Here is a 15,708-nt window from a genome sequence, read left to right as displayed (position 1 = left end):
GCCTATTTGGGCATTCCTTAGCCCAGTCTAGTTGACACAAAACTAGCTACCCAGTGACACACTATATATAGAACTCAAAATGAATTAAAGACCCAAATATAAGATCTAAAACGATAAAAACCCTAGAAGAAAACATAGAGGAAAAGCTTGCTGACATTGGAGTTGGCATATCAAGACTTTGGAACATGACTCCAAAAACACAGGGAGCAAAAATGGACAATTTGGGACTGCATCAAACTCAAAAACTTGTGCCTCAAAGGATACAGTCAACATATTAGAAAATGAACGTGTTGTAGGGAGGAAAATGCAAATCTTACATCTGATAAGAATTAATGTCCTGAGTAGATAAATAACATCTCAGCATGACCTAGTAACTCAATTAAAAATAGGCAATGTGGGAAGCATTGTGTCTTAGTGGGTAAAGCCTTTGCCTGTGATGCTGGCTTCCCATATGGGCACTAGTTTGAGTCCTAACTGCTCCGCTTCTGATCCAGCTCCTTGCTAATGCACCTGGGAAAGCAATGAGGATGGCCCAAGTGCTTGGGCCCCTGCACCCATGTGGGAGACCTGGAAGAATCTCCTGGCTCTTGGCTTAGGCCTGGCCCAGCTCCTGCTATTGTGGCCATTTGTGGAGTGAACCAGTGAATGGAAGATATTCTCGCTTTCTGTGTCTCCCTCCCCCCCATAACTGTGCTTTTCAAATAAATTTTTTAAAAAATAGGCAAAGAATTTAAACATTTCTCTAAGTATCATGTACAAATGGCCAATAAGCATATGCAAATATGGTTAACATAGCTAATTTTCAGAGAAATGCAAATCAAAACCCCAGTGAGAGATCATCTCACACCCATCAGGATGGCTTCAATAAAAAATACAGGAACTGACAAGCGTTGGTGAGAAAGTGAAAAAATTGGAACCCTTGTGTATTATCCCTAGAATAATAAGGTGGTATAGCCACTGTAGAAAACAGTATGGGGATTCTTCAAAACATTAAAAATAGAATTACCATATGATTCAGGAATACAATTTCTGGTATATTTCCAATAAATTGAAATTAGGGTCTTTTAATTTTTGGGTTTTAAGATTTTTGTATTTAACTGACACATAATTGTACATTTATATGGGGTACTATGTGATATTTTAGCATGTATATGCTAAATGTGTAATGTCCAAACAGATGAACTGTGCCCATCTTTAAACAGTTAATATTTCTTTATGGTAAAAATTCAAGATTTTTTTTCCAGTTTTTATTTTTATTTTTTTGAAAAATATACAGTATGGGGCCAGTGCTGTGGCTCAGCAGGTTAACGCCCTGGCCTGAAGTGCCAGCATCCCATATGGGCGCTGGTTCTAGTGCCTGCTGCTCCTCTTCCAATCCAGCTCTCTGCTATGGCCTGGGAAAGCAGTAGAAGATGGCCCAAGTCCTTGGGCCCCTGCACCCAAGTGGGAGACCCAGAAGAAGCTCCTGCCTCCTGGCTTCGGATCGGTGTGGCTCCAGCCATTGTGGCCAACTGGGGAGTGATCCATCAGATGAAAGACCTCTCTCTCTCTCTCTGCCTGTCTTCTCTCTATGTAACTCTGACTTTCAAATAAAAAAAATTAAACAAAACAAAACAAAACAAAAACCAGTGTGTTACTTGTAATCCCTGCTATTGTATAATAGGATACCAGGACCTCCTACTTCCAACTATAACTTGTACCCATTAATTAACCTTTCCCATCTCTCCCTCCACCCTTCTCTCCCAGCCTTCAGTAACCACTATCATGTTTTTAATTCCTAGGGGAGAAACTTTTTAAGATTTCACATCAGTGAGGACACGTGGTACTTGTCTTTCTGTGCTTAGCTTATGTCACTTAACATAATAACCTCCAGTTCCATTGTTACACGTGACAAGATTTCCTTCTTTATTAATGGTTGAATTTGCACTGCACATATGTACTCTGTTTTTCTTATCTATTCATCAGTGGATGGACACTAAGGTTGCTTACATTTCTTGGCTGATGTGAATGGAGCCGTAACACATGTGCACAGAATGCAGTTTTCCTTTTCTCTGCTTCCACCTCAGGAATTGTCACCTTTTGGATTTTTTTTTAATAAAAGCCAGTTTAACCAGAGTGAGATGATAACTAGTTACAGTTTTGAGTTTTTCTTTGAATATTAGTAATGAATATTTTTTCATGTACCTGTTAGCCCTTGTCTTTGAGAAATATCTGTTGAAATCTACTACCTATATTTTTATTTGGATATAATTTTTTTGCTACTGAGTTGAGTTTCATAATTATTCTGGTTACTAACCCCTTATCAGATGTGAAACTTGTAAATATTTTCCTCAATTATGTAGATTGTCTCCTTTGTTTTTTTGCCTCCTCTGCTGTGCAGGGGTCTTTAGTTTGATGAAATCCTATTTGTCTATTTTTGCTTTTGTTTCTTATGCTTTAGGGATATGGTGAAAAAAATCCTTGCCCATTCCAATGTCCTAAAGTGTTTCCCCTATGTTCCTATGTTTTTCTCTAGTACTTTCTTAGGTTTGTCTTAGATCTAAGTATTTGGTCCATTTTAAGATGAGTTTTGTGCATGGTAAGAGATAGGGGCTTGTTTCATTCTTCTGCATGTAGTAATCCAATTTTGCAAACATGATTTATTGAAAAGACTCCTTTCTTCAATGTGTGTTCTTAGTGCTTTTGTCAAGATTAGTTTGCTGTAGATGAATGGGTTTGTATCTAGACTTTTCTGTTTTTATGTCAATATATACTGTTTTATTGTAGCTTTGTAATTTTTTTAATAAAGATTTATTTGAAAGGCAGAGTTACACAGACTCAGAGGCAGAGAGTGAGTGAGTCTTCCATCCTCTAGCAGAGAGCTGGATCAGAAGAGGAGCAGTTGGGACTAGAACCAGCACCCATATGGGATGCTGGCACTGCAGGCAGCGAGTTTTACCTGCTATGCCACAGTGTGGGCCCCTGGATGTGTGTTTTTTTTGTTTGTTTGTTTGTTTGTTTTTTGTTTTTGTTTTTGACAGGCAGAGTGGACAGTGAGAGAGACAGAGAGAAAGGTCTTCCTTTTGCCGTTGGTTCACCCTCCAATGGCTGCCGCGGCCTGCGCGCTGCGGCCGGTGCACCACGCTGATCCGAAGGCAGGAGTCAGTTGCTTCTCCTGGTCTCCCATGGGGTGCAGGGCCCAAGCACTTGGGCCATCCTCCACTGCACTCCCTGGCCACAGCAGAGAGCTGGCCTGGAAGAGGGGCAACCGGGACAGAATCTGGCACCCCGACCGGGACTAGAACCCGGTGTGCCGGTGCCACAAGGCGGAGGATTAGCCTAGTGAGCCGCGGCGCAGGCCCGTCCAAATTTTATTAGTGTTTCTTTTTCTCTAATTCTACCAAAAATGTCATATTTTTGACAGGCGTCTCATTGAATCTATAAATCATTTTGTATATTATGAATATTTTGATGATATTGATTCTTCCAGTTGATAAACATGGGATGTATTTCTGTTTCTTTGTGTCATCTTAAATTTCTTTCGTCAATGTTTTATAGTTTTCTTTCATCTTAAGTTTATTCCTAAGATTTAAAAAAATTTTTTTTGATAGTTATTGGATATGAGATTGCTTTCTTTATTTCTTTGTCAGACTATTTATTCACTATTGGTGTTAACACTATTGATTTGTATGTCTATGTCATACAACTTTGATGAATTTATTTCTTAGGTCTAATAATTTTTTGGTGGTCTTTGAGATGACATGTCCTTACAGAAAAATCCCAAGAGTGACAATGATTTCTTCCTTTTCACTTTGTATGCCCTTTATTTCTTTTTCCTTCCTAATTGTTCTGGACAGGACTTCCAGTGCTGTGTTGAATGAAAATAGTGTTCTTGTCCCAGATCTTAAAGGGTCTTCTACGTTTTACGCATTCAACACGAGGCTAGATGTTGACTTGTTATATGTGGCTTTTATTGTGTTGAGGTGTGTTCCCTCCATACTTAGTTTGTTTAGAGTCTTTGTCGGGAAGGGGTGTTAGATTTTGTCAAATACTTTTCTCCGTCTATTGAGATGATCATGAGTTTGGTTCCTCGTTCTGTTGATGTGTAGTGTGTCATGTTGATTTTGTATGTGTTTGAACCATCTTTGCATACTTGGGTTGAATTCCATTTGCTCCTGATGAATAATCTTTTAAATATGCTGTTGGATTCAGTTTACTAGATTTTGTTGAATTTTTGCATCTATGTTCATCAAGGATATTGGCCAGTAGCTTCTTTCCTTCATTCATTCCTTTGTTCCTTCACTTTTGTCTAGTTTTGGTATCAACTAATACTGACCTTATAAAATTAGTTTGGAAGAATTCCTCTCTTCTACATTTTGGAGTAATTTAAGAAAAATTGATATTAGTCCTTTTTAAGATATTTGGTAGAGTCCAGCAGTGAAGTCACCTGGACCTGGGCTTTTTATTTATTTTCTTGGTAGGAGATCGTTAGTTACTGTTTCAATCTCCTTACTCATTGTTGGTCTTATTTGGTGTTTATTTCTTTGTGGTTCCATCTGGAAAAGGTGTACGTGTCCAGGTATTTGTCCATTTCTTTCAGTTTATAAAATGTATTGCTGTATAATTGTAATAATTAATAACAATCCTTTGTATTCCTGTGGTGTCAATTGTAACATCTCCCTTTTCATCTTTAATTTTTAGTCGTTTCTTCTCCTTTCGTTAGCCTTAGCTAAGGTTTGTCCATTTTATTTATCTTTTTAAAGACCCAGCTCTTCATTTCATTATTTTTGGAACTCTATTTCATTTACTTCTGTTCTGATTTTTATTAGTTCTTATATTTTTTTATTTATTTTTGTTTTTCTAATTCCTTAAGGTACAGCAGTAAGTTTGAAATCATTCTGCTTTTATTTTTTTTAAGTGGGCATTGATTACCATAAACTTTCCTCTGTGTACTGCTTTTGCCATACCTCATAACTTTTGGTATGTTTCTGTTCCTGTTTTCATTCATGCCATGAAAGTTTTAAATTTCTTTTTCGATTTTTTTCTTTGATTTATTGGTTATTCAGTAAGATGTTTAATTTCCACATATTTATGTATTTTCCAACATTTTATTTGTTACTGATTTCCATTTTTGTTGCATTGTGGTCAGAAGAGATACTCAATAGGATTTCTGTCTAATGTGTTGAGACTGGCTTTGTGACCTAGTATATGATCTGCCCTGGAGACTGTGTGTGTGCTGGTAAGAAAAGTGTATTTTGCAGGTATTGGATGGAATATTCTTTTTTTTTTTTAGATTTTTATTTATTTATTTTAACAGGTAGAGTTACAAACAGTGAGAGAGAGACAGAGACAAAGGTCTTCCTTCCGTTGGTTCACTCCCCAAATGGCTGCTACAGCCGGCGCTGCGCCAATCCAAAGGCAGGAGCCAGGTGCCTCTTCCTGGTCTGCCACTCGGGTGCAGGGGCCCAAACACCTGGGCCATCCTTCACTGCCTTCCCAGGCCACAGCAGAGAGCTGGACTGGAAAACGAGCAACCAGGACTAGAACCCGGTGCCCATATGGGATGCTGGCGCCACAGGCGGAGGATTAGCCAAGTGAGCCATGGCGCTGGCCCCTGGATGGAATATTCTATAAATGTCTGTTTGGTCAGATTGGTCTGTAGTAAAATTAACTGCTGTTTCTTTGATTTTTTTGTTTGTGTGATCTGTATACTTCAATATATTGAAGTTCCCTACCATTATTATATTAGAAAATATCTCTGCCATTAGATCTGTATTGGGATGCAAATATATCTGATTTTTATCCTGGATGGATTAGACCCCTTATTGTATAATGGCCTTCTTGTCTCCTTTTGTTGCTTTTGATTTAAGTTCTGTTTTATCTGATATAAATATGGCTACTTTTTTTGTGTTCCATTTGCATGGAATATCTTAGTCTTTAATTTTCATTCTATGAGTGTCCTTTTAGATGAACTGAGTTTTCTTTAAGCAGTACATAGTTGGATCTTGTTTTATGCATTTGGTCACTCTTTTAATTGAGTTTAAAATTCATCTATATTTAAGATAATTATTGATAGGTAAGGTCTTACTACTGCCATTTTGATACTTTTTTAGTTTTATTATAGTGACTTTTTTTCTCCTTCTCTTTTAATCTTCCTCTGTGTTGACCTAAATTTCTCTAGTAGAGTGTTTGATTCTTTCCTTTCTTTGAGTTTTATCACTATATATTCAAATATGATTGCTCTGATAATTTCATTGTGTTTTGTTTATTAAATTTAGCCCATAAAACTTGCTATTCCTCCTTTTCAGGTTATTCTGGGCTTTATGAAGCCATTGCAAATTGGAATTTCCAAAAAATTGAAAAGTTGGAGGAATACAGAGCACTTTTGAAACGTTTACAACCAGCATTTAAAGACAGAATTGATCCAACATGTATCCTTCCTGAAATGTCTGACTGTATAATTAGTCAGGAATATGAAGAAATTATGCAGGTAAGTCAAATAAAATACTAACTTTAGGGGAAAGTAGTTGGAACATGGGGATGTCTTGTGTTGTCTCTACTGTTTTAGAACTGAAAACGATAATTGAAACACACATAAGTCCTTCTATAAGAGGCATAGTTACCTAGGAAGGTACTTGTAATGTGAACTGATTTTTATGTAACAATTTTTTCAAGTTTGCTCTATTTTCACTTAAAATTACTTTTTTCTGAATAATTCATGCAAATTTAAATACAGTCGACCAGTTCAGCAAAGAAAAATAATAAGAGAAAAGCTGGGGCCAGCACTGTGGCGTAGTGGGTAAAGCCGCTGCCTGCGGCACCAGTATCCCATATGGGTGCTGGTTTGAGTCCCAGCTGCTCCTCTTCTGATCCAACTCTCTGCTGTAGCCTGGGAAAGCAGTAGAAGGTGGCCCAAGTGCTTGGGCTTCTACACCTGCGTGGGAGACCCAGAAGAAGCTCCTGGCTTTGGATCAGCACAGCTCTGGCTGTTGTGGCTATTTGGGAAGTGAGCCAACATTTGGCAGGCGTTTCTCTCTGTCTCTCCCTCTGTCTGTGGCTCTGCCTCTTAAATAAATAAAAAAATGATTTTTTAAAAAAAGATTGTAGACTAGCAGTTAAGAATTTGTGCTATAGACGCATTAAATTTTTTGTACCTAGAAACCTTTTATTTAAGCTTTAGAAACTTGATGCATTTTATATATACAAATTTGGAAACAAAGTGATTCTTCCTACCCTATCCTCCCTCCCACCTGCATTCACAAGCTTTCTTCCTCCTCCCTCTCCTATTCCCTTTCTTATTTTTTACTAAGATCTGTTTTTTTTTTATTTGACAGGTAGAGTTATAGACAGAGAGAGAGACAGAGAGGAAGGTCTTTCTTCCATTGGTTCATCCCCCAAATGGCTGCTATGGCGGCGCTCCGCCGTTCCGAAGCCAGGAGCCAAGTGCTTCTTCCTGGTCTCCCATGCGGGTGCAGGGCTCAGGCACTTGGGCCATCCTCCAGTGCCCTCCTGGGTCACAGCAGAGAGCTGGACTGGAAGAGGAACAGCTGGGACTAGCACCTGGCGTCCATATGGGATGCCAGTGCCACAGGCAGAGGATTAACCAAGTGAACCACGTTGCTGGCCCCAAGATCTGTTTTCAATTAACTTTATACACATAAGATTAACTGTACACTAAGTAAAGAATTCAGTAAACAGTATGGGAAAAAAAAAAAAAAAACTGTTCCTCAACAGCTGGGACAAAGGCTGTTCAGTCATTGCATCTCAAGGTCTCAATTTCACTTCTGTAGATTACTTTTTAGGTACTCTGTTAGTTACCATGGATCAAGGAGAACATATGGTATTTGTCTTTTGGGGACTGGCTTATCATAATGTTTTCTAGTTCCATCCATTTTGTTGCGAATAACAGGATTTCATTTTTTTACTGCTGTATAGTACTCCAACATAGATAAATTTTGTTAGAATCTTGGCTCAACCATTTCCTAGTGTGTGATACTGAATAAGTTACTTAGCTTCTCTAAGCATCTGTTTTGTCATGCATAAAACGAGAATAATAACAGTACCTTAATATAACATTTTATAAGGGTTAAATAAGATAATATATGTAAAGTGCTTATACATGCTTGGCATATGATAATAAGTCCACAATACATTTTACTTCTTATGAATAGTGAAGCCACATAAATCCCTCTATCCTGAAAAGTCACATATTAATATTATGTTACGTTGTTCCACGTTTCACTCTGTGCCAATATCCTGAAAGTGTGAATGACTTGCAAATGGAATATTTTCCTAGTCTTACTTATAATGATAGGTATAAGAACTCAGGGGAGATGCGAAAGCTTCTCTTGACATAGTGACACCGATGTGTAAAGGACAAGGATAGGGCCTGCACTGTGTCATGGAAAGTTCAATTGTCACCATATGGGCACTGGTTTGAGTCCCAGCTGCTCCACTTCCAATCCAGCTCCCTCCATGTGCACCTGGGAAAGCAGCAGAGGCTGGCCCAAGTCTTTGGGCTCCTGCCACCCATATGGGAGACCTGGAAGATGTTACTGACTCCTGGCCCAGCCCTGACTATTGTTGCTATTTGGAGAGTGAACCAGTAGATGGGAGATCTCTCTCTCTCCTCTTCTCTTTTTCTGTATCTTTGCCTTTGAAATAAATAAATAATTTTTAAAAGGATAAGGATGAAGGAAAGAGTTTTAAAAGACTGTTGGATGGGAGAAAAATGGTTATGAACTATAATGTATGGTGATTTAAAATCATATAGCACTTGAAATTGACATTTTCTCATTGAAAACTCATACAAGGAAAACTTTTGAAATAATTGACAAATACACTGCTTTTCCTTTGTTTAGGTTTGCTCCAATAAGGGGATAATGGCAGGTGCAGAGAAAATGGCTGAATGCCTTCTCAGATCAGACAAGGAAAACTGGCCCAAAACTTTAAAACTTGCTTTGGATAATGATAACAACTCATTCAGTGAACTTTGGATGGTAGAGGAAGGTAGGTTATTCCAAGGAAGAGCTCTCCAATGGAGAGCAGTGTGCTCCTCCTGGTTGTACTTAGCGCTTCCCTTGTTCCTGCCTGTGTTCGCTTGCCAGCAAAGGCAGACTCCCCTTCAGATACCCAGGGCTGTGTCGCTACTGAGAGACCAGCATAAAGTCGAGTTCTAGGAGGAAGGTAGCTACTTGCATGCAGAATTCGTTTGGTTGTATATAACCTCTAAAACTGTATCAGGAAAAGATGCCCTCATCCTACATTTACCCATCTTGCCCAAAAAAATTTGGGGAAGGCCAAGTCTGAGCTCTCATCCTGGTTTAGATGATCTGAGATATAGCTTGAGAATTCTAGAATTACAGGTTCCAGTTCTCTAAGGCTTACCCCCTTTCCAAAGTAGAGTCATTGCCCAGTTCTCTTGTTGGGCACCACCTAAAACTGAACCAGAGCGGGAATAAAAGGAGAAAATTTGTGATGATTTGGGCTGTCATTTGACTTTTTGAAGCCAACATGTCCAAGCTTTGTTTTAAAGGATGGCTTTGGCATCATCCACATGTTCATCTTAGCGTTGCTTAGGCTTCTTTAGATTATAGGTTGTTTCCAAAAGTGTCTAAAATACATGTCTGATTCTTGGGTCCAGGGTCAGGTGTCTGCTAAATCACGCTGCTTTTCTCATGTAGACATAGTGTGTGTAGGACTCTTTTGAGTATTGTTAAAATTCATATTCTGATTCCACGGGATCTCAAGGTTCCATTTCTAACAAATTCCCAAAGTTGCTGATCCCGACTCCATACCTTAAATAATAAAGTCCTAAATGACTTTGAAGTTCAGACTCCAAACTGAGATAAAATGATTCTTTTAAGAAGTGAAGGGGAGTGTTTGTTAGAAATATTAGTGAAAGTTTAGCATTAGTGCTATAACTTCTTTTGTGACAGTTTCACCATCAGAACTATATTCAGATTATGTTAAGGTTCTGGAATGTTTTTTGATCTCACAAAGATGCCAAAGATGTTGAAGCTGAAGATCTTGAGGAGGACGACATGGGAACTTCCAGCATACATATTGTCTACCAGGAAGATCCACAGTTGGAGAATCTCAGTCAGAATTCATGTACACCTGCAGGTACTGCTATTATTTGTGCTTTTTCGTGATGGTGCTCTACAGGCATTTTGTGTGGGGACTTGCTTGGCAGTGCCAAAAGTCATAGCCTTATGAAAAAAGTTTGTAAAGAAAACTAAGGAAGACAAGAGAATTATGTCAAAAGAGATATTTTTCTATAATTAGAATTGCCACTCTTTCCATAGCTGCTAAGTGGACTTTAGAAATCTTTTATCACTAAAAGTATGTGTGTGTCTGTATTAGAAATGCAGTGTCCCTCCAGAAAATGAGTGTCTATGAAATTTATTATCTTTTTATTTATTTATTTTTTTTGATAGGCAGAGTGGACAGTGAGAGAGACAGAGAGAAAGGTCTTCCTTTTGCCATTGGTTCACCCTGCAATGGCCGCCATGGCCGGCGCATCGCGCTGATCAGGAGCCAGGTGCTTCTCCTGGTCTCCCATGCGGGTGCAGGGCCCAAGGACTTGGGCCGTCCTCCACTGCACTCCCTAGCCACAGCAGAGAGCTGGCCTGGAAGAGGGGCAACCGGGACAGAATCTGGCGCCACGACCGGGACTAGAACCTGCGGTGCCAGCGCCGCAGGTGGAGGATTAGCCTATTGAACTGCAGCGCTGGCCAATGTCTATGAAATTTAAAATCAGCTTTCCTCTCTAAAGAAATACCTCTACTGATTGTGAGCCACTCACTTAATTTCCTTTATTAATATCCCAGGGCTGCCATTCAAGTGTGTGAGGTTGGTGTGTTGCACACATGTGCTTGGCTTAGAGGTTGAGTGAGGGCTGAGATGCAGCCCGTGTTGTTTGCCAAAGGGTTATGTTCTCCAAAGAACTCCATTTCCCATTCACACTGAGGCTCTTGTGTGACGTCATTGTGGTCCGCTAAGGCCCCCGATGTGTCTGGAAGCATATTTTCATGACTGTTTCATTAGGGAACTAGGGATTTGCATAACATACCATATAAAATTTATTTATAAAAGGATATCAAGTAGGAAATTATGCTGAATGAAGAATACTCTTTGGGGAAAATGTGATTTTAGGATAACTCTTAAAGAAAATTGACAGATTACTTCTGCAAGTGAGTAATGCAAGTTTTGGGGGAGGAGAATCATTGCAGAATAAAATCAATGACTATAAGTTGCTTTAAATATCCCTGACATGTAAAGATCCTTATATGTCTTGTAAGTGAGGTTACCTCACTTTACCTTTTAAGAAGTTTTCCCTTTCTTAAAAATGGGTGGACTTGCTAGGTATTTCCAGTATTTTTTTCTAGTTCTTAATATGTTATATACTAACATGTTTTTGAGATTAAGTCCTTGGTTAGAGAAGCTGAATTGGTTACAAAGAGACAAGATTCTAAACTTTCTCTAACGAACCCTTCTTTCTACAGTCAGAATCATGTCTACTGGATTTTAGCTATTGCTGTGATTCCTCAGAGAGGTAACTGGAAATTTTGTTCCTTTTGTATTATAGAAGTATCTCGCGCTAAATTATGCAGCCAACTGAAACCAAGAAATTACCAGCTAGAGCTTGCTCTGCCTGCTATGAAGGGAAAAAACACAATAATATGTGCTCCTACTGGTAAGCCAATTGCTATTACTTACATAGTTTGTTTCTCTGTTGCTTTTTTCTTTTTTTCTTTTTTTTTTTTTGTTGAATACTGTGACATAATGGGCAATTTTCAGATTGTTCCTGTTCCATTTGTCTTTTGACAAAACTATCCTATTTAGACAGTCTCAACGAAAGGGAAGAAATGCCCTCTTTTAGTTTTTGTCCTGACTGTTTTGAGTGCATGTTACCTGCGAAGTAGCTTAATGTTTCTTTTTCTGGTCATAATTTCTAGTCAGTTCAATGATGTTAGAGGAGCCAAAAATGCAGAATTCTCTAGTATAATATTAGTTACATGTTTTCCTTTTCCTTGTATGTTAAAAGGTTGTGGAAAAACCTTTGTTTCACTTCTTATATGTGAACATCATCTTAAAACATTTCCACAAGGACAAAAAGGGAAGGTGGTGTTTTTTGCTAATCACGTCCCTGTGTATGAACAGCAGAAATCTGTGTTCTCAGAGTATTTTGAAAGACTTGGGTAGGTACAACAATCAGTCCAATGTCATGTTTCTCTAGCTTCATGCAATGAATTGTTTTCTGTTTTGTTTTTTAAAAGCCATGCTTACATTGTTTTATAATATTCAGCTTTTATATAAACTAGATGTTAATTCCTGCATGTAATTGAGTCTTTTCTTGTTATACATACTAGAAATTCTAAAGCCTCCTAGTTTTTATGGTTTGAGTAAACGATTTAACAGATAATGAACTCGCTTTAATAGGGATGAGGGTACCTTAACTGCTAGACTGAGTACCTATCCTAAATTTGACATTTAAATATCACATTTATCTTCTTTAATGATTTTATAATTTATTTGGTAATAGTCTTTGATCTACTCTCTCTGCTTTTAGTTACTTGAAAGAATGAATATATACTATGTTAACTACCTTGCATTTATTGATTATTTACCGTGTCAGGCTATGTGCTAAGGACTTGTCTCTAAATATATTCCTTTTGGATTTAAGATCGTCAGTTGTGGCTTCTCATCCACATTATGCTTGGTTAATAGGGGTTTCTGTCACTTCCCAGGTACAGTGTGGCAGGCATTGCTGGAGCAACAGTTGAGAATGTCCCCGTGCAACAAATCGTGGAGAACAATGACATCATTGTTTTAACGCCACAGATCCTTGTGAACAATCTTAAAGACGGAACTATTCCATCACTCTCTGTCTTCACTTTGATGATATTTGATGAATGTCACAATACTTGTAAACAACACCCATACAATAAGATCATGTTCTATTATCTGGATCAGAAACTTGGAGGATCTTCTGACCCACTGCCTCAGGTATGTCCACAGTCAGGAGAACTCCTTGGGAGAGGTATAATCTCCCTGAATTCCATTTACTTACACCTGTCACCACAGTGAGGATGTCCTTCTCAGGTCCTAAGTCATTATACAACTCATTGATCAATTTTGGTCCATTCATTTATTCAGTTAAGATATTAGCTGGGGGGCCGGCACTGTGGTGTAGTGGGTAAAGTCGCCACCTGCAGTGCAGGCATCCCATATGGGTGCTGGTTCGAGACCCGGCTGCTCCGCTTCTGATCCAGCTCTCTGCTTATGGCCTGGGAAAGAAGTAGAACATGGCCCAAGAGCTTGGTCCCCTGTACTCATGTGGGAGACCTAGAAGAAGCTCCTGGCTTTGGATTGGCCCAGCTCTGATGTTGCAGCCATTTGGGGAGTGATCCAGTGAATGGAAGACCTCTCTCTCTCCCTGTCTCCTCTACCCCTCTCTTTCCCTCCCTCCCTCTCTCCCTCCATCTCTCCCTCCCTCTCTCCCTCCCTCTCTCCCTCCTTCTCCCTCCCTCTCTCCCTCCCTCTCTCCCTCCTTCTCTATCCCTCTTTCTCTCTCCCTCTTTCTCTCTCCCTCCTCCTCTCTCCCTCCTCCTCTCTCCCTCCTCCTCTCTCTCTCTCTATCTCTCTCTCTCTGCCCCTCTCTAGCTCTACCTTTAAAATAAATAAATCTTTAAAAAAAAAAAATATATATATATATATATATATATATATATATATATATATATATATAGTGGGACCTCACTATCCAAGGAAGATGGTTCCAGGACCCTCTACACAGGTATAAAATCTATACATGCTCAAGACACCTTTACAAAATGGTAATACTCATCCACATTGTGCTTGGTTAATAGGGGTTTCTGTCACTTCCCAGGTACAGTGTGGCAGGCATATAATCCATGTACATCCTCCCATTTACTTTAAATAATTTCTGGACTACTGATTACACAATGCAAATGTTATTTTTTTAAAGATTTTTTTTTTTATTTTATTTATTCCACAAGTAGAGTTACAGTGAGAGGGAGAGACAGAGAGAAAGGTTTTCCTTCCATTGGTTCACCTCCCCAAAATGGCCGCTATAGCTGGCGCGCTGCGCCGATCTGAAGCCAGGAGCCAGGTGCTTCTTCCTGGTCTCCCATGCGGGTACAGGGCCCAAGCACTTGGGTCATCCTCCACTGCCCTCCCGGGCCACAGCAGAGAACTAGACTGGAAGAGGAGCAACCGGGACTAGAACCCAGGGCCCATATGTGATTCCTGCACTGCAGGTGAAGGATTAGCCAAGTGATCCACAGTGCTGGTCCCAGAATGCAAAGGTTATACTAGTAGTTGCTGTACTGTATTGTTTAGGGAGTAATGACAAGGGGAAGGTTTGTACATGTTCAGTACATGTACAGCTTTGTTTTTAACATTTTCAAGTTGTGGTTGGTTGAATCCATAGATACAGAACCTGTGGGTACAGAGGACTGATCATGTATATTGTATACCTCCATGTGCCTTGCACTGTGCCAGGCACTGGGGATACTAGTATAAAAAGACATAGCTTTGCCCTCAGACAGCGTGAATTTCATAGGGAGCTGGGCAAGGATGAATTATATCATAGGCCTGCTGTAGAGGCAGGACAAGAGCATGGTCAGAACCTAAGTGAAAGCACGCCTATGTGTGCAATGAAAGTAAGGCAACATCTAACAGAAGTTAGCTTGGGCCAAAGTTAACATGAGTTTTCCAGGTGGATAGCTGGATGGTTTGCAGTAAGAGGCTGCTGCTTGTCTAGAGGCACAGAAGTACCAAAGAGTGTGGTGTGCTCTGCAGTCTTGAAACTCTTCAGGATTACTAGAGGGTAGATTGTGAGGTAGGGAGTAGCAAGGCTGAATGGGAGAAGGGAATGACTGATAGAGCAACATGCCTGGAGACACCAGATGGTATAGGAGATGCAGGCAAGTAGATGAGTGTAATTAGACTTGGGGAGGAGCACCATCTTTAGCATCCTCAGGGAAGAAGAGGCAAGAAGAGTCAATTAAGATAGGTGCTCTTTGATGGGCGCAGGAAGGGATGGGGAATCTCTGGTGTGTAAATCCTCCCTTTTCTTGAACATGGGAGATGTAGATGAATTGCTGAAAATTCTCAATATTGGAAAGGGGTGGGAAGCTTGGGAAGGGTGGAGAGGAAGAACCGAGACGAATACATTGAAGATTTGTTGGTCATATTGAGGGCCCAGGTGAAGTTGGAAATCATGAATTTATGGCATATCAATCTACACATTTGTGTACAGTTCTGCAGCTCCAATAAGCATCAATTTAGGAAGCATAGGTTAGAAGAAATTCTGTAAGATACCTGCAGATCCAAAAAAAAAAAAAAAAGGCAATCATGTGTATTAGTCTTTTCTTCTGGAATAAAATTGGTGTAAACTAGATTACTTGCTGGTGGGTCAATTATTCAACGATTACTGAGTAGTTATTGGTGAAAGAAATGAATATTTATTAGGTGGCCATTATGCTAAATCTTTACAAATGCTATCATCCCAAGTCCAGGCACCTGCCATTTTAAACAGTGATTGTTTCCCAGCTTTATGGAGAGATGAAGATATTTGTCCGACACACAGCATAATATGGCTGAGGTTGTGACACGGCTGAGACACACGGGAAATGTGTCTGCTCTTCTTTCTTTTTCAGCGCGGTGTTCTCCATGTTGTGAAGGATGCAAGAGTTGAGA

General features: G+C 39.5%; 1 protein-coding gene across 3 annotated transcripts in view; it reads left to right on the top strand.

Annotated features, from left to right (window-relative positions):
• RIGI (RNA sensor RIG-I) overlaps positions 1-15,708 on the top strand; it is a 66,309-nt gene that overhangs the window by 15,639 nt on the left and 34,962 nt on the right. For all 3 annotated transcript variants that reach the window (XM_002708040.6, XM_051844796.3, XM_070053198.2), the window contains 6 exons: positions 6,288-6,469; positions 8,841-8,988; positions 9,982-10,104; positions 11,570-11,677; positions 12,029-12,182; positions 12,732-12,990. In XM_002708040.6, the coding sequence (XP_002708086.1) occupies positions 6,288-6,469; positions 8,841-8,988; positions 9,982-10,104; positions 11,570-11,677; positions 12,029-12,182; positions 12,732-12,990 (974 nt within the window). The remainder of the gene's footprint in view (positions 1-6,287; positions 6,470-8,840; positions 8,989-9,981; positions 10,105-11,569; positions 11,678-12,028; positions 12,183-12,731; positions 12,991-15,708) is intronic.

Source organism: Oryctolagus cuniculus, chromosome 1 (assembly GCF_051225735.1).
Source record: "Oryctolagus cuniculus isolate XC-2025 breed Fujian yellow rabbit chromosome 1, ASM5122573v1, whole genome shotgun sequence".
NCBI lineage: Eukaryota > Metazoa > Chordata > Mammalia > Lagomorpha > Leporidae > Oryctolagus > Oryctolagus cuniculus.
Note: the sequence above shows the minus strand (reverse complement) of the source record. Positions and strands in the feature narration are given on the sequence as shown.